Source organism: Pezoporus occidentalis, unplaced genomic scaffold (genome assembly GCF_034315485.1).
Source record: "Pezoporus occidentalis ecotype Australia unplaced genomic scaffold, CSIRO_AGI_Poc_V1 ctg22, whole genome shotgun sequence".
Classification (NCBI taxonomy): domain Eukaryota; kingdom Metazoa; phylum Chordata; class Aves; order Psittaciformes; family Psittacidae; genus Pezoporus; species Pezoporus occidentalis.
The window spans coordinates 252,002-270,796 of record NW_026914072.1 but is presented as its reverse complement, the minus strand read 5'-3'; the positions used below and the strand labels follow the sequence as shown (position 1 = coordinate 270,796).

At 34.7% G+C, this 18,795-nt stretch overlaps 1 protein-coding gene across 8 annotated transcripts in view; it reads left to right on the top strand.

Annotated features, from left to right (window-relative positions):
• SBF2 (SET binding factor 2) overlaps window positions 1-18,795 on the top strand; it is a 260,675-nt gene that overhangs the window by 213,108 nt on the left and 28,772 nt on the right. For 4 of the 8 annotated variants that reach the window (XM_062620140.1, XM_062620136.1, XM_062620137.1 and 1 more), the window contains 6 exons: window positions 406-551; window positions 4,403-4,601; window positions 6,545-6,741; window positions 11,805-11,942; window positions 13,013-13,108; window positions 16,241-16,312. In XM_062620140.1, coding sequence (XP_062476124.1) covers window positions 406-551; window positions 4,403-4,601; window positions 6,545-6,741; window positions 11,805-11,942; window positions 13,013-13,108; window positions 16,241-16,312 — 848 coding nt within the window. The remainder of the gene's footprint in view (window positions 1-405; window positions 552-4,402; window positions 4,602-6,544; window positions 6,742-11,804; window positions 11,943-13,012; window positions 13,109-16,240; window positions 16,313-18,795) is intronic. The other 4 variants (XM_062620144.1, XM_062620138.1, XM_062620139.1 and 1 more) reach the window with 3 other exon arrangements.

Here is an 18,795-nt window from a genome sequence, read left to right as displayed (position 1 = left end):
TTCCTGTGATTCTCTGTTGATTATTACATTGTTGACATAGGAAAGTAAAATCCCAAGCTAGGCACGGAATCCTAAAACAGCAGTTTCTGTCTTTCCTGCCTTTGCTTTGTGAACTTTTTAGATATATCACGTTGCTAGCAAAATACAAATACCTAAAGAAAGATGGTGGCTGCTTATTCATTATCATTAGACATAATGGGTACAAATTTATCTCAAAGTAATAAAATTGTTTTTTAAAATTTAATATAGGAAGTAAATTTTCTGGTTATAATTTTTGTCTTATTAAATGAAAAATTACAGGAAATACATTTTGTTTGGGTAAGCGGGTTCACCATAAAAATCTACATGCTATTGCGGAGAATCATATTAATCATTCTAAATATTTTTATTCCTATGAATTTATAGTACCTTCTCAAAAAGCATTGTGAAAGGAGCAAAACGTGCTGGGAAGATGACAATTGGACGCCAATATTTATTAAAGAAGAAGACAGGCACAATAGTGGAAGAAAGAGGGAATCGCCCAGGCTGGAATGAAGATGATGATATCTCTGGTAATAGTGAGACAGTTTTTAACATGTTGGTTGATAAGTCTATCATTTTATGCTTTCATTGGAAAATGTTGAATAAGAAACATATTCAAAACAGAAATTGCAGAGTCTTCCTAGACAGGAACGATAAAGGTTTCAAGTATGTACACTCAGTAACCATTTTCTTTTGTAATGATGCAGGAAAAGAGGAAGTTGACTTCATTCAGTGGTAAAGCAAAATACTAGATTGTTATCTTTTATCAAAATATTTGCATATAGTATCATGTTATAATTTTTTACATCATAATAACGTAGATGGAATAGTACAGAAGAATATTGTAACTTCCATTTATCTTTAGACTTCATGATGACATCTGTAATTAGTCTATGATGAGAAAGCAGTAATTGGTGAGATTCAACAAAGAGCAAACACAGATATGGAAGTGACAAATGATTTCTAAAAACAGCAGAAGTCATTACTACTGGAAATACAATTTTTCCAAATTTTGGTTGAAAGAATTTTGGGACAGAAGGTAGAAAGTGATTTGGGCACTTTGTATAGTTTGTGTGATGGTATGGAGTTTGACTCTCTTCCAAATACTTCTTTTCCTACCATGTGCTGCTGTCAGTATATCCTTATCTGGACCAGTGCTAATTTATAATAAACCACTAGAGGGAACCAGATTCTCCTGTACATGAAACAGGTATTGTTTTGTCATACCATTCTTTCTTTTTTTTTAAAAAAAAAGGCATTTCGGATAATGAAGTGTTTCTCAAACACATAATCTCTTCAAAACATCAAAAAAAGCCGAATTTTCCTTTGGAATATTTGGTCAGTGAGCAAGGCAACTTGTATGACTTATGAGCAGATACGTAAGCAGATAAAAGTTGTCTGAAGCAGGACCATCTTACTGCACTGTTGCTATTCTCTCTAAAATGTAAGAAGGCTATTCCAGGAAAGCTAAAAAATATTGTTTCTCTTCTTTCATTCCAGATAAAAGTGGTGGAAAAGGGGCAAAGAGAAAGAATTACAAAACAGGGGGTGTCTTTAGAGTGCTGAAAAATTACCTTCTTAATTTAATTTTTGGCATCTTCCTTAAGTGCTGAGTTAGTATGTTTTCTGATGTTGCAAATTCTTTGGGTCAGAAGCCATTCTGCAGGCTGTACCTGCTTGATTTTTAAACGATTTCGTGTCTTTCATCCAGAGACACCAAGCATAAGCATATCTGTGTATTGGTACTTCTCTTGACGATGAAGAAATCTTTAAGAATTTTTGCATTGCCAATGTACAAACCAGCTACATTCTTCCATGAGCACAGGTGCTCTATAGCCATTAACGATAGTAACTATTTTACTCCAATTACGAAACTATGAATTGTGAAGCTTTCTACCCTCCATTTTCCAGATGTCTTGACTGGGAGCATGTAAAGTGATCGAAGTCTGCCAGTTTGCTTTTCTCTTCACTCTGCACTGACACCTCAGGTGTAATCAGCTGATAACAATGATAACTCTTTGCTTCAGAGAAAGTACAAATAGCCATAGGAAATTTGGTTTTTAATCACTGCAATTTCTTTTATATTGACTGCTGTGAATGGCTTTTTGTTTGTAAGTCTCAAAAACTGAAGTATAGGAAACTATGCAGCTATGCCAACAATTAAGCAAATTGAAGCTATCTGCAGCAGGTGACACCTTGTCTGAAAAGAAAATGTTAAAGATAGGGTTGGAAGGAACTTCAAGAGATCATCTATTTCATCTCTGTGCCCCACAGCAAGATCAACATACTTAATCTATTCCTCACAGATGTTTACCTAACTTTTTCTTAAAAGCTTTCAGAGATGAATGTTCCACAACTCTAGGCACTTTGTACTGATGCTTTAACCATCCTGTTGCTGGAGAAAAACAAACAACTTTCTGATATTCAGGCCTAAATATTTCCTTGCCCCAATTTAAAGCCTTCCCTTCTTATTCTGCCGCACATACATACAGGAGAGATGATTCCCTTCAATCTGATTGCAGTGCTTAATGTATTTATGGACTGTATTGTCTGTGTTTTCTGTTCTTTTTTAGATATGAAATATCTACAGTTTTTAGTATTTTGTTTATTAGTCTTGATAGACTTCTGATCATCTTCATTGCTCTTTTCTCAGTCCTCTTCAAGAGGTTCACATATAACTTGCAGTGTAATTTCCAGAACTGGGGACAGTTGTCTAGTTATTATTTGCTACTAATGAACACCTACTTTCTCTCTAGTTCCTCCCCATCTTTTTATTTTCAGAGTTTAGGATCTCATCACTACTAAATTCTGTTTCCTATAGGTGATCATACTGGTGTGTTCTATAAAATGGGAGACTGTAAAATTCACTTTTACAAACAGTCCTATCTCAAGAACAGTTTATTTTCAAAATCTAATTTAAAAAAAAAAAACTATTTTAAATTTGAGGTAACAAAACATCCTCATCTACTTCTTCAGGTTATGGATACTGGCACGGGCTATTATAATCTCTAGCTTTTAATGCACAGGAAATGGTTTTGCAAATTCTGATCACTGGTATACCTGCTTTCATGAGAGAAAAAGGCATTTAGAAAACAGTATTTAAAAAAATGCACCCTCATCTTATTTGGATCAGTTTTACCTTTCCATTCAAAACTGTTAAATACCAAGTTTCTGTATGCCTCAAAATAAAATTCTTTCTGAAACTCATTTAACTTGTTTCTTGTAAATGTTTTATAAATTCATTCTTACAGTGACAAATAGAAAAACACGTAAAAAAGAGGCTATCCACGGTGTTAAACTCTGTATTATTTACGTCCAATAGAGCAGTGTTGTTGTTTGATGAGCTGCAGGGCCAGTAAAATTATTCATTTAACTTTTATGCTAAAATGCACACCAAAAAAAAGTGTATGGGTTCTACTCCTGTAAATTCTTAACATTGTCTACTGCCAGTAAAATTTTAATTGTACCATAATTTGTATTTTTAAAGAAAATTAATTTCCACTTTTATAAAATAGTTTTAAATTTAAATCCTTACGTACCTTTTAGTGCCTCATTCAAAGAAGTATTTCCCCTCAGATGTACATATTTCCGTGTTTTAGGTGGTAGCAAGTAATTGATACATGCTGTGAACAGTAAGTCTGCTTTCAGAAGTATTTGGAAATAGTTGGAAGTGTCAGTAACAGGCAGGTGATACGTATTTTACGAAGACCTTGCTTGACTTGAGTTTCAGTGTAGTTTGAACTTGTGACATGTTTTTTCTCTCTCATGGTTGAAGGTTTTTCTGCTTTGGAAAGTGCTGCTGACATTCACGGCTAAAGAAAGGTGCTCTTTGACATTGAAACTGAGGCATTAAGAAACTGTCAGTCATCTGTTGTGAAATTAGGACACAGAAGCATTTTTTTTATTTGAACTAAGCCTTAAAATGTTTGTTGTATCTTTTGAAGGTATTTTAAAAGAATTGTGGGGTCCATTTTAACCTGGAGTTCTAAAGAATTTATGTGCACAATTTTTATTATTCTGGCTTGTGTATATCTTTGTATAGCAGTTGGAAGTTTAACAGGTTTTCATAAATTGTTGAAAGAAAGATTATCTGCCTTTGGTTCCATTCAGATGAATATACGAGATAACATTTTCCAGGATTTTAGCAAGAGAGCTGTCAGCCATACCAGTCACAAGTGCAGTAGGTAACTGTGCAGTATATTCAGGCTTCCTGACTAAAATGTTATTTTATTACTTATAATTCTATAAACTGTGGTTTATATGTGTTAGTTCTTGTAATTTGTCACTGGCAGTAAAACAAGCCAGTATTTTGTTCAGAAGAAAACAGCATTGTTTTTTTTGGCTTTCCCAATAGCAAACTCTTAAAGATTTTTCACTTCAGTTTCAGATGACAGCGAGATGCACACAAGTGGTACCCTAAAAGCATCAGAAAAATCAACAATGGAGCAATTAGTAGAAAGAGCCTGTTTCAGGGACTATCAACGTTTGGGACTAGGGACCATCAGTGGTAACTCTTCCCGTTCAAAACCAGAATACTTGAGAGTAACTGCACTGAACAGGATGTATTCACTTTGCAGGAGGTGAGTTTACCAATTCAGTGAAGTATTGAAAATAAAAGTGAAGTGAAAATAAAGATGACATAATAAACACATGCTATGATGTATCCATTAAAGCAACTTGTGAGAAAATTTTTGTCCACAGTAGGAGTGTTCAACCAGTGACCTTGAAGCTATTTATATTCCACTCAGAGATTTGTCTTTGGGTGGCTGTGTACGTATTCATCAGATTCAGAAAGACTGCCAGCCGTGGTAGCCAAAAGTGAGCTTTTAGAATTACCCCAGAAGCTGTCTCAGACAACACAAGTCTTCCTTCCTTGGTTCTTTCTATAGCCCATGAAAAGAGAGTGCCCCTGGGGCTTTTGGAAGAGCCTAATCTACATACTGTGAATTGCCTTTTAAAGGAGTTTCTTGTTCTTGGTTTTCTGTACTGATGTCTAAATCATTAGGCTATTTGCATTAAAATATAATTATGCCTAAATGAAAAAGCAGGCCTTAGAAACTGTTATACATAACTATTTTCTTCATAAAAATATATTTTAAAATTTTATTTATGAAGGTATCTACGCTACTTTAAAAACTTGTCATGTGCTGAAAGTCACATGCTGTATTTTAACACATGAATGTTACTAACTCCTTTTTTGGTGTGAATACTGTTGTAGTTAATGACCACTACCCACAAAAGTTCTTTTTAATACAAAAGGCTATCTACATGGGTCATATTAGAAGAGCATTTGCATTCTCTAAAGCCAGTTTTGGCTAGTCATTCCTTTCATTATGGATAATGAAATCACCAGATTTTCATGAAAGAAGGGCACACAGGAAAAATAATGGAGCCTGTCTTGTTTTCTGACTTATCTAGAGGAACTGACCAATTACCAGTTTTGCTCAATCACCACTGAGTGATCGTGCAGATGAAGGCATTAAATCTACATTTTCATTATTCTTTGAACATTATGCAGACAACTCTTTCCTAAAACCAGCAGGTTTTAATATTTGGTAGGATTTTTTGAAAAAGACAATTAATATCTGAGTGGATTAAAAATCTCAGGATATAGATGCATATCTAATGCCGTATTAGTTTGGTTACTGTGTTTTAAGTAGACTGTAAATAGTATGTACGTTAATTTTGTATGAGAGCAGTTCAATAAATGTCGAAGAATTTAATTTACAGGAACAAAGCTTTAGTAAGCACTAACTTCGTTTATTCTCAACATATGAAATCAGCACTTAAATTGAAATTTTTTGGGAGGGGATAGATAATAATCTTTCTTAGTGCTTGAATACTTCTTCCACTGACATGAACAAAACTACCATCTTGCTGAGGTTTCTATTTTTAAAGGTATTGCATCGGTGAATTTCCTAATCTGTCAATGTATTGTAGTGTTTTAGAAAGCACACAAAAAATTTCAAATTTATTGTTCCAAGGAATCTGACTGTAAAATTTAAATGTATTTTGAAATAAACCAAACTATATTGTTTTAATTGTGATACTTTAGGCAATCTAACATTCTTTCAAGTCTCATATTTCATATACAAGTGTCATTACAAAACTACTGCATTATTTGAATGCCCCAACGTTCACTTTTGTGTCATGCTCAGAAATACAGATTTATTAACCATGTATAGCCACTTATAGTGACAGAGAAGAGATACATAAGAATACTACCAAATAAAACATAACATAACCTTAAATGGAGAGAGACTAGTAGTGATAATCTTACTTTTTTACTTTTTTTTCATTAAAGTTGCTTTTAAAATGCAGTTTTCTTTGCAAATCAATGTATCTGCTAGGATTGGGCTGAAAATGAGAGTTACTAAATGAATAATTGTAACAGTTGAGGTATATTTTCAACAAGATGTATATTCAGCTTGTAATTTTTGGATTTTTTTTCATTGTTTAAAATTTTGAAAGCAATTTTAATTCCTCCCCCCCCCCATTTTTTTCACAATTTTGTCAATATAAGTTATCCTGGGCTTCTGGTAGTACCTCAGTCTGTTCAAGACAGCAGTTTGCAGAGAGTTGCTCGATGTTACCGTCACAATCGCCTACCAGTTGTTTGTTGGAAGAACACTAAAACCAGTACTCTTCTACTTCGATCTGGGGGCTTTCATGGAAAAGGTGTTGTTGGCCTCTTCAAGTCCCAAAACACACACACTACAGGTGAGTTGATGCAGTTACACTTTCTGTATAAGTAATTTTAGGTAGAAATAGTTACTTTTCTAGTGGAAGTCAGTGACATGATTGAATCAAGTCTCAGGATGTGACTGGTTTGCTGATATTATATTAGTTCAGTTTAATTACTGTATGCAAGAAGCAGATCCTGAATGGTATGAAAGTGGTTTAAAAATGTCAAAGAAAAATTTAATCAGAGATTTTGTATGTAGTAAATGTCTTCTGCCAAACATAATGCACACTTACTCTGTTTCCCTTAAACTTTTCCTTTGCACTGGTTAATATAGTGAGTGTGTGTTGTTCCTTTTAATAGAGGGTTATATGAAATGCTAGAGAGACTATTATCCACTGTTTTTTCTCAATTTTTTAATTGTAATACTAGTTTAACTTTTATTTTCCTTTTATAAAGCATAGACCTGAAAGATAGTTAGGGTCTTTGCATTAAGTAAATCTCTTCTTTTGTGTGATCAGAATTTGACCACCACAAGATTTGTCAAAATATTTTTTTCAGAAGAATATAACCTTAGGGCGACATGAATTTTGGAAAGAACATTAGTTGACTTTCATTAGTCGCAGGCAGTGTTTAAGATACTTATTATGACTACCTAGATTTACCATCTCTTATGCTGATAGTTTCTTCAGAGTTAATTTCATGCCAAGAGTGAATTTGGCGTATCACTGAAAAAAAGCCAGTCTTCTCTTTAATCACAGTGATAGTTGTTTAGAAATTATTCTAAAATTAGGCCGTATTTTTTCTTTTTTGAGAAAAAGAGAATGTGAGGTAAAATTGGAGTAACAGGAACTCATCAAGGTAGCAAAGGAATTCATCAGTCCCGTTTATTTTTGTATTTCACCCCAATAATGACTAAAACACAATTAAAAGGTATTACTCTAATGAAGAGTTTGTTCTATTGAATTTTTCAAAACCTGTAACAAGCATACTGTATAAATGAGTGCAAGTCACATGAAAGTAGTTTGAAGATTATTGAATCCTCTTCAGTTTTTCCTTCACCGAGTATCTTTATAAAACTACAATTTTCCTACTTGTAAAGAACAGTTTATGTCAGACATAATGCTTACCTACATGAGGTTTTGTATATATCAAATGCACCTTTAAAATCTCACCATTTTAGAGATACTAGAAGAACATTTTTTACATCAGACGGTGTCTGGGCTTGCTGTTAAAACTGATTTGTGAATCAGTAATTATTAGCTGAATATTCCCTGCTTTAGTATTGCGTCAGTATGTCTCTATGTTTTGTGGGGTGTTTTTTAGTTGGAGTGAGGAGCAAGATAATTAATTTTTATATAATTCATTTTTGTTGGAAAGAGTCATAAAACAGATCAGTGGAGTACTACCAGTAGTTACCACAGCAGCTGCCAAAGCTATGAGCTACAGCAGTTGTTCCACAGGTTTATGGTGTGAATCCTAAGGATGGTAATTGAAGTATTAGTCTTAGAAACTGATTTAATACTGATTGTTTTAGCTTAAATACTGGCCAGGCATCTTAAACCTAGTATAAATAGAACAAATTTAAAAAATTCTGCAGGAGTAGTCTGCAGATTATAGAAAGACAAACATTTCCATGTTTTCTGTTGTAGCTATCATTTCTATGTGCATGGGAGTATATGAGCCTTTCAAAACAAGATCTTCAAAGCCTGACCTGTTAAATTATGTTTCCTTTATGTAATCTCATCGCTTTTGTAGGTGGTTTCTATTTTTAATTTTATATAGTCTTTTATATTGTTATTACATACTTCCAGCAGTATTTTAGGCAGTAGATAATCGATTGGCAATAACTGTCGGTCAGGTACTAGCTTCTGGAGTTACTGTTTCTTTTAAAATATGAAGAAAATGGAGACTGTTGTCAGGAAGGTACTGCAGGGAAAATGAAAAATTTATAGGATATTTAATTCAAAATGAAGTTGAAGCTTGGTGAAACAAAACTTTATGAATAGTTATACACAGGTGCATGTGTTTGACTCAGTAGGAGTTGTGTACAGTGATGAAGAGTCTATATTGAAAAACTCATTGTAATGCAAACTAAGAGGACGAAGATAATCGTGAATTAAATTAATGTTGACCGATGCATACCTTCCTAAGCCGAGGTTTCGTAGGAGATTTTTAGTGTACAGAAACAAAGAGGACCTGCTGGAACTTTATAAAATAGTGATTTCTTCTTACATTGTGTGTTAAGCAAGTTTTCAAAGTATAGTTGGGAACAATATGTCATATCAGAAACACAAAACTTAGTTTCTTAGAGAAATTATGCACAGTACTGAATTGCTGTATGGAACCAAACTACATGTGGAATGGAATCGCAGTTTTCTAAAGTCTGTCCATAAAGGATTATTAACAGGTGTTTAAATATGAAGGTGTAGACTATACAGGCCTTTTCAGAATTTCTTTTGAAACATAAAAGTTGGTTTCTGAATTTCAGTTCAGCCTTTCTGGGTATTTTTTAGCTGAGCGTTTTAGTTCTAAGTGTGACATTCTGCACCTGAATTACTAAGAACTGATTAAATGCCATCTAGGAATACCAGCTTTGTTTCTTGTATATAGTGACGCGGTCCAAGAGGACAATTATTTTGATACAGGCTAGATTATTTACTATATTAGGACCTATCGTAAGATAAAGATGGATACTCTCAGGCATATAGAGAACATATTAGCAGCTGAGGCAATCTTACTGCATTGCTAAACAATGCGTTTCTTTCCTGGGATTTATAATATTACTGGGATCTCCATCTCTTTTGCTCAAATCCATGCTGTTGTGATGGCCTTCATGCATGATACAGCACTTAAAAGATCAGTCATTCTGTAGAAATCCATGTTCAACTGTGCAGGTAAGGGGTTAATCCTTTGGTCACCAATTCATTCATTTATACTGCTGTTAAGCACTGTGTGAAGGGATGATTGGTGATTAAAGGTGAAGGGCAAAATTTTCTTCAATCTTTAATTCAGGTATCTGGTCAGTTCAGTAACAGATTTTTATCTAAGTCAAGCTGTTCATCTCCCCACTGTCTTTCCTGAAACACACACGATAGTCTTCACAAAAATAAAATGTTATAAGTGCCAGTGGTAAGGATGTTATCCTTTCATTTAGACATTTCATTTCCTTTCTTTTAACTAAATTGTTAAGACCTAAATTGAGTCTTTATGGCATTGCTTCAAGGACTTGGGGACCCAGAAATCATGTAAGCAGATTTCAGGATGTGTAAACCCTGCTTAATAGTTGAAAAGAAAATAATGTTTTTCTTCAGGTGTGTTCCACTTTGTCAGACAGAAACAGCGTGATGTTTCCTGCATGTACATTTTCTAATCATTCCGTAATTGTACTTCCAATTCAGACACTAATTTTAAAAGGGTCATTTAGATACTAATTTTAACAGAGCTGTCTTGAAATCTCTTTTGCCACCTCCAGCTAATTAGGTTACTCTCTATTAGTCTCCAGCATGGAATCTGATTGGGTCATCACTGAAGAAAGCTATTTATAAGTTACCACTGTGGTTCGTCAGAATGTGCTCAAACTCTTTGACTCTCTATCTCTTAGTCCAAGTCTTGGCTCTTGAGGTTAAGATACCAAATCCTGGTTTAAGCAGCTGACATTTTTGTCCTAAAGTGAGTGCAGATGTGCCTTCAATAAAATGGAATTCAAAAATTTTTGTTTGGCATTTGAAACAAAAATATAACTCTCTGAGATTGGACACTTTTTTCTCATCCTAGTATGGTGCAGAACCTGACCTTCATCTCCTTCCCTTCCTTTAGGTCCCTATACCTGGACACAAATGGGTGGAGTTCTTCTAATTAAGACTTTTTTTCCTTATTTTTGATTTTTTTTCCTTGATTCTTTGTTTTGTTATTGAATTCTTAACTTTTTAAAGTCTGAAGATTGTCTTTAGTGCACTGCCTGTTTAACTTCAGTATTTTCTCAGGGCATCCTACTTTTTCATCTTGCCTTTTTATTTTCCATGCCCTCTGTTTTTAAACTGTCTGTTTCTTCTCTGCCTTTGCTTTCATCCAGTCTTTTGCAGCCACTTTTCTCTTTTTGAAATGATCCTTCTGCATGTTTCCAGCAACTTAAGCAACGTCAGTAACAACCGAAAAATTGCTCTTTTTCTGAGATCTGTAGAGTAGTCATCTGAAACTGCAGGCATTTAAAGGTTTATTCAGCTGTTTTCAGAGGAGAAATTGTGATACAGCAATGCAGATACCTCACCTCTCCCACCCCCACACCCCCCTGCTGTAAATTACGTAAGCCTGTAGGAAGACACTTCCTTAAGTTGCCTACTGGTGAAAGAGCAGGTGGACTAGTTTCCAGGGAACAGGAACACTACTTTTCACAATTGGAGATCCCTTAACATGTGTTATCCAGGTGTGCATGCAGTGTCCATCCTCTTTCCTCTTGTCTTCATTCTATTAAAGAGGTCGGTTTCTGGGTGCAGGTTACCTGAAGGACATGTAGGTTGTGTCTGTTATTGCAGCAGAGTGCATGAACACTGTTGTCTTTGAGATACGTATACTTTCAGTGAATGGGCAGTATATCTCAAGGAATCTCCAATTATAGGTAAATAATCTTGCTTTACTGGAATGAAAAGAGCCAGTCAATTATGGTTTTAACTTGCTTTTGTTACAGAAACAATTCTAACCGTTCTCTACACATTTTTCTTTAAAAGGGTGAAATTTGCTGAAAAGTAGCACAAACTTAGACATTTTACTCTTCGTTCTGAGAGTGCAGGGAAAACTGCAATTTCCATTCTGTTGTATTCATCACTGGCTAAGGATGAATATTTTAGGAGTGACCATGACTCTTTCAGGAGTTTAGCTTTGTGGTGTGGAATGCAGGAGAACATTGCTGGGTGCTGCTCTCCAGCCAGGTGATGAACATCTGACCATTCTTTGTCATCAAAGGAGTGGCTTTTTGAACCTTTTGATAGGCAAACCATGACATTTTCAGTATTCTCCTTTACATAAGCTTTTTATTGTGTTATTCTATGTATTTGTAAATTTATTTGTATTTTAATGTATTCCATTGTTCTTGTGACTGTAGCTCCTACTTCTTTAGAATCTTCAAGCAGTATAGAACAGGAGAAATACCTACAAGCCTTACTGAATGTGATATCCGTCCACTGCAAAATGAATGGCAGCAACACTCTTACTGCTAGACCAACAATTGCTCTCTCTCCAGGTAAAATTGATTTACATAGTGCTTTTCTATGATTAAGTTTGAAAGTGAGTTTTCTTTGATTTGGTATTAATTCAATGACCTATATGAGTTCTGTTGTGTCTTTGCAGTTACACATTTATAATCTTTCCCAAAATGCTTTTTGGTATTCCTAATCTGACGCTAAACAACCACCTGTGGGTCATAGTTTTTGAAGAAATCACTTGAGTGTGGTGGCCAGTCGTGAGGCATTAGTAATTTATTACAATTCTGGAACAAATAAAGTTCTCCAGAATATCAAGATGCCAAAACTTTCTAGTTGTTTTTTTTTTAATCAAATGCAACGTTTACATTAGATAATAGAATCAAAAACAAATATGAGGTTTAAATACTTTCATAACAAATTAAGTGTATTGAAAATTGTATATTGAATAAGAGACCGCCAAAATTAAGAGAATGCAGAATACTACTCTGTTTCATGTAATGGAAAATACAAGTTTAGAAGCTCAGATTGTACATGAACAGATACAGTATTTAGTTGCAGCAGCAACAGAAGCAATATATAGGCATTTTCATGTGTGTTATGTGCTCATAATGGGCATATAATGTCATTTTTAAGTATAGCTTTACTTGCAGTAAAATATTTCAATAATACTCTTGAGTTGCGCGTATGTGGAACCATGAGGAAATGAATCTATTTCAGTTATTCTGTGTTGAAACTTGGTAAGGTTTATGTCAAGGTAACCCCAATGTCTTAGAAAGAGGAGTATGTCACTTGAAATTGTGTCTGTCTTGTCTTATTCATTTGGTTGAAATTGGCCTAATATAGCCAGTGTTTTTTCTTGTAAAATAACGCCATTCCCAAAGTGTGTATGCTTTGCTTTTCTTACTGTAAAATATGTTGTTTGCTTACCTGTATCTAACATCTCCGTACTGTTGCCAGTGTACATGTCTTAAAAAAATCAGTCTCAAGTGCAAACCTAGCAAGAATTAGCTGTATTGTGTGAAAAAGGGCATTTTATTAGTTATGTTAAGTATTTGAGTAACACTGTAGTTTTTTTTAATCTTTTGTTCTTTTTTCTGGCTGACTTTAGGCACTGAAAGGAGGGCTTCAAGAATGTCTACTGTGTTTAAGCAGGTAGTGCCAGGACATTTGGATGTAAATCTATCCAGTAGCTTTGCTCAAGGAGGTTAGTAAGACTAGATCAAAGTCTGTTATTTAAAGTAATAAATGATAACAAAATGTTAGTGAAATAAAAATAATTACACTGCTTACCAATTCATTACTCCATGAAACAACAAAATAGAAGTTACAGATTAGCTTCAGTCCTTAAGATTATTTAAGTATCTGATTTTTGTTTAAATCCTTTACTTACCATTGAAGTAAAGCTTGTTTGTAAACAAAGTAAAGCGTGTTGGAAATCAGTGGAAAATTAAGCACTCGATTATGACTTAAGTTTCTAAATACTTCGTGATTCATCAGTATTTGTAATTTGTCTAAAATGTATGTCCTGAAAAGGCAGATTGTATATTACATCTGAGTGCACTTTAGAATCTCCAATTAAAGATCAAACTGGCATTTTGCTAAAGGTTAGCTGATGGTCCAGAAAGCTGTAAATAATCTATTGAATAATATCAGTCTAGGTAAGGAGGGGGGAGTTATGTGGCCAGGCATAGTAACCGGGAGATAGTCATTCTTAGGTACAAGGGCTCATCAGTGTCATTTCTACAAGAAGCTTTCATTCTATGAAATGGATTCCAACTACTTTTGTAGTCTGATGAGGTTGTCAGGATTTTTGATGTCCAATGCATGGGTAAGTTAGCACATCAAATTCCTTAAATATATGTTTGTTAGGATAGAAATTGTTATATAAATTGGTGACTGTGCCCACCTGACTTTGTACTGGAATAGTGAAAATGCTGGGTAGCTGACAGGAGATGTTTTGTTGTATTCCATCCGTTCGTGCTGGGACAAAAGTGCCAACGGCAAAGTGGCCCTGAGGGGCAGTAAAGGTGCTCCTGATAAGTATGGGAAAGCTTGCTGTATGGAAGTTGTCTTTTGAAGACAAAAGGATTACTGAAATAACTGTTGCAGATTTCTGGGATTAGAGTTTGTGGTGTCATAGGATGAGTTTGTGGCTACTCAGTGAAGAAAAACGTATTAGTATCAATATGAAGAATGAATTAAAAATATTAGTATCAGGACAATACTAGATCAGAAGATATGTTGTTATGTTGGACGTTGAAGTCTACATCTCTTGGCTTAATTTCAGCAGTAATCAGGAAGAAGGCAGAGAAGTTATCTTGTGTCTTGCTGGGTTTATGCCACACCTGCTCTATATATCTGAAAGGTGTAATTACAGCCCAGTGTCTGCACTCTGTTCACAGTTCAGCAGGATACTGGGGCTTTGTTGGAACATAAGAATGTTTCACAAGTACTAGTGAAGGTGAGAAGTTGACAGGGTAAGACAGAGGAGGGAAAAGGAGTATCCCTGTAGAGAAGTAAAAACTAGTTTTTTAGATTGGGTAACATAGTTCTAGAAGAAACTCTAAAATACATGAAGTATATAGAATCTCTAAAACTGCTGTTCTCAAATAAATTGATTCACCTGATCTATTATTTCAGATTACTACTTTTTCAAGCTAGTCACATTTCACATGTGAAGTATTGTTGAGACTGTATGTAGGACCAAAATACAGAGTTTTGTTCAGCTGAAGAACCAGACTTATACAGGCAGTCTAAAAATGGTGATATCTCTCCCCTTCGTAATTCCAAGAACTCAAAAAGAAAAAAGGACAAGGGGGCTAGCTAGTTTCTACTTTATCAAGGCAAGCAGCTATGGATTATGCGCTGTACTTCACAGAACACAAACACAGTATTTTGGGGGGTTGATTCTGAATCCTCCTCTCTTTGCATGTTTCTATTGTCGCACATACCAGGGCTCAAAAGTCAGGTTCAGCTATGATACAGTAATTGAAAATTACACTTTCTATTTTTTGTGCCAGAGAATGTATTTTTAATACACATCTTTTTAAATTTAAGTTAGAGGATTAGAGCCAGTGCTTGAATAGTGTTTCTCATTTTTAAAAATCATCGTTCTTCTGAATTCTGCTGCTTTTAAAATAAACGTCTGACTGAGTCTGTATTCATTAATTGTAAATATCCTAGTATTTTTCCAACAGCAGCAAACCATATCAACTGGAACAAAACCGCATCAATTGTCCTAAATTTTTGTATCCATGTCAGGTGTGGTTTTTAACTTTATCTGGAACAATGTTAACAAAGTATTTGCCTAAAGCCCTGTTAAGCTGTTTCTGATCTGAAATATTTGGCCAAATACTTAGATTTCATAATATATTTTCATTCTTGGACTTTTTTTTTGGCAACACTTTGGTTGATATCTTTCATAGGATTTGTAAGTTCACTCAATACATCCCTTTTCTTCTTACATTATTTATAGTGTGGTTTTGTGGAACAGCAGTTCTTACCTGGCACTTCTGTGGAATTTAATAAAATAAAATGTCTTTTCAGTACGGTTTGCTGCTGTTGGAAAAATACTAGGATATTTACAATTAATGAATACAGACTCAGTCAGACGTTTATTTTAAAAGCAGCAGGCATTAACACTTTGAGTATGTTTTAATAGAATATTTGTGATAAAAGAAGTCGCTTGTGTTGATGTGGCTTTTGAGCCAAAAATACACCCTCTGATAAGTGTACAAGGTTCCCACTGAAAATGAGAATTTTTGAACCTTTGTGTGATAGATACTACATGTTTTCTAAATCATACCCTTTTATGCAGTTCTTTAAAATGTTTGTAGGTGTATAAAACTAACAACTTGCACTCTGATTTGATCTTGAGGCCCATCCAATTGTGTACCTAAAATAGACTAAACAATTTTTTAAAAAAAGCACTGAGGTTGAGATTTTTAATTACGCTGGCTTTCAGCTGGACAGAAGCTTTCAAGGAAGTATTCAGCAGAATGATTTAATCATTACATTTCCTTTGGTATTATAAGTATGGAAAACCACATGATGGCTGTGCTACATGTTTGAAACTATTGCAATGACAATGAAAATTACTCCTTTTTGATAAATGGGTACTTCCTTCTCATTTTATATTGGTTTTCTGGCTTGATTGATGTTTTGTCTTGTGATAACTAAGATATCTGCTGTCTGATAAATCATGTACTATAAAGAAATTCAATATATGCTAGATCTTTGGAAATTAATAAGTAACCCTTTTCTTTTCTCCTGCAATGTGTCTTGCTCCAATGTGCATTCCATTCCTCCTTCTTCTGTCTTAACTGTTATCTACCAGTGCTTGGGTACAGAGATAAATGTTTCACTCATTCAAATTCCAAATCAGCAACTAAGGGAAGAGTCTATCAAGGTACTGTATTCTGTGTCCTGAAAGTACATTCTTTTCTACCATCTCCATAACTACTACCTTATCTTAATACATGCTGAAGTGGTACTGATGGAAAGCCTTGATTTGGCATTAACAAGATTTTGGGGCTTTAGTTCAGTGTTGTGGTTTGGTTTAGTTTAGTTTTGGGGGGTTTTGGCCATTGAATGTGTGATGCAGTGACAGTGATTTAGTCACATGCTTCACCAGGTTATTCTTTTAATACTGTTATGACCTAATGTGGAATGATCTGTAGAAAATTTGGTGCGTGAAAAAAAAAAAATTTCTGCCAAATTAGAAAGATGTACTAAGAATGTATATGACAAATAATGAAAGCTGGGTACTGCTAACATCAGTAATCATTGTTATGCATCACTGGTAAACATGTTCATCTTCATGTGTTTGTTGCTTTTGATGTGCTACAGGCACTAATGATGGCCTGCATACATAAAATGTTAGAAAGTGACATTGTGTTTTTGTAAATATCATCTTTGGGTACAGTTGTCTGTGTTGAAGCTACCATTTTTTCATACCAAACAAACAAGCAATTATTCCTGTGATTTCTGCTTGCTGAAGTCTTTATTATTTCATCTGTGGTAGTTGACAAAACTTTATGCTAAGCATATGTACTACTTTCTGAAGTATTGTATAAAACTGGCTGTCTTTGAAGTGGAAGTTATTTAGAACTGTTACGAAGTCATAAGTTCCTAGCCAGCCATGCTCAATTACTCATATTTCTTTGCTCACATCTAAGTCTAGCAGCCAGAGAGGCAGACAAGCTAAACTGTACAGACAAGTCCCTGCTGAAGATTACTGTACGGTATTATTCTTTAATAGAAACATAATCTTGCTTCTAAAAGACAGAATAAAATTATTTTGCTGGTTGAGATATCTCAGTGGGATTTTACTGTTACCTGCATCTTTTTTCCTTCTGTGAAAGAAATGTTGACTATGCATATTACTGGGTTTTCCTGAAGGAGCTGGAGGGGGCTTTTTGGTGCGGTAGTGTCTAAATTTCTATGGCTACAAGGTATCTCTGGTGCCTCTTTTGGATATCTTGTTTCACAGATTTGTGGACAAGAGTCTCTTCTGATAATCTGATTTACTGCATAATGGGTTAAAGAATTTCACACTGCCAGTCGAATGCCAAGTTTAGTATACTTAAAAGATTTGATTTTCAAGTAGTGCTATTTATATTCTGAAAATCAAGGACCATTCACCTACCTCACTGGGACACACAAAAACAGTCTCAAAAATCCTTGTTACTAAGAACAAGAAACAGAAAAATACTCTTGTCTTTTCCTCTGCTAATGCTAAACAGGCCTTGGCAATGTGATTTGTCACTACTTTTATGTTGAAAATGACTAAACTTTCTTAGGTGTGATCTGAGCCTGTAGCACACATATCTGTGTGCTATAGGAGTTTCCTTTTTTGGAAGTGACAGTAGCTGCATCAGGAAGGCACAATATGCAGACAAAAAATGCTGTCAAGAGGCAGAGGTAATTACGTTGGTACGATGCCATTCGAATATTGCTGTGCTGCTTTCAGAGGCAAGACTGTCTTTCCACGTCACAGTGCACTGTTTCAAGTTTGTGTTGGTGCAGGCTTTGGGATTTCTGTACCATGCCCTGCTGCCAGAGTAATGGCATTCTTACTGCCAGATTAAATTGTAAGACTGTGGTCTACTAGGTATCTCTACTCACACAACTGTACCATAGTTACATCTGCTAGAATACAGTCATGAAACATATGATTAAAAAAAGAACTTAGTTTTCATTTCTAATTGTCCATTAGAAATGGACAATCACAAACCAAAATTCATGGCATTCTGCATTTTAATCATGGCATTTCAAGAGTAAATATGAAATACTTTACCCTGAAATGTAATATTGATCATCCTTTTATAGATTTTCATTATCGCACGCTATGGTTGATAGTTTTACATTGTCTAGGGCAAATGAAACACAAGGATTCTAGGTAACAGGAAATTTTAAAGTGATACTATTTCTGGTTTTGAAGTAAGTAATTATATAATACTGTTATGGGTTAGACTTCCAAAAAATATGCCTTTAATGAGGAAATACATCAAATTTTTGTCCCTACTTCTCAAACAAACAGCACTAGCAATTTAATTTTCATACACTTAAATGGATGCTAATTACTTGCAGTTGTGATTCATTTTATCATTATATTACTGATATAGAATCATAGAATAGTTAGGGTTGGAAAGGACCTTAAGATCATCTAGTTCCAATCCCCCTGCCATGGGCAGGGACACCACACACTAAACTGTGTCACCCAAGGCTGTGTCCAGCCTGGCCTTGAACATGATTGCAACCATTGTCTCTGCAGTAGAAAGAGCTTTGCAGTGTTTGATTAGTTTCTTAGGTTAAATCACAATTCAGTAGGATGCTTTTGACAATTTTTGGTCTGAAAATATTCCTTTCCAGTGTGTGCTGTTACTTATG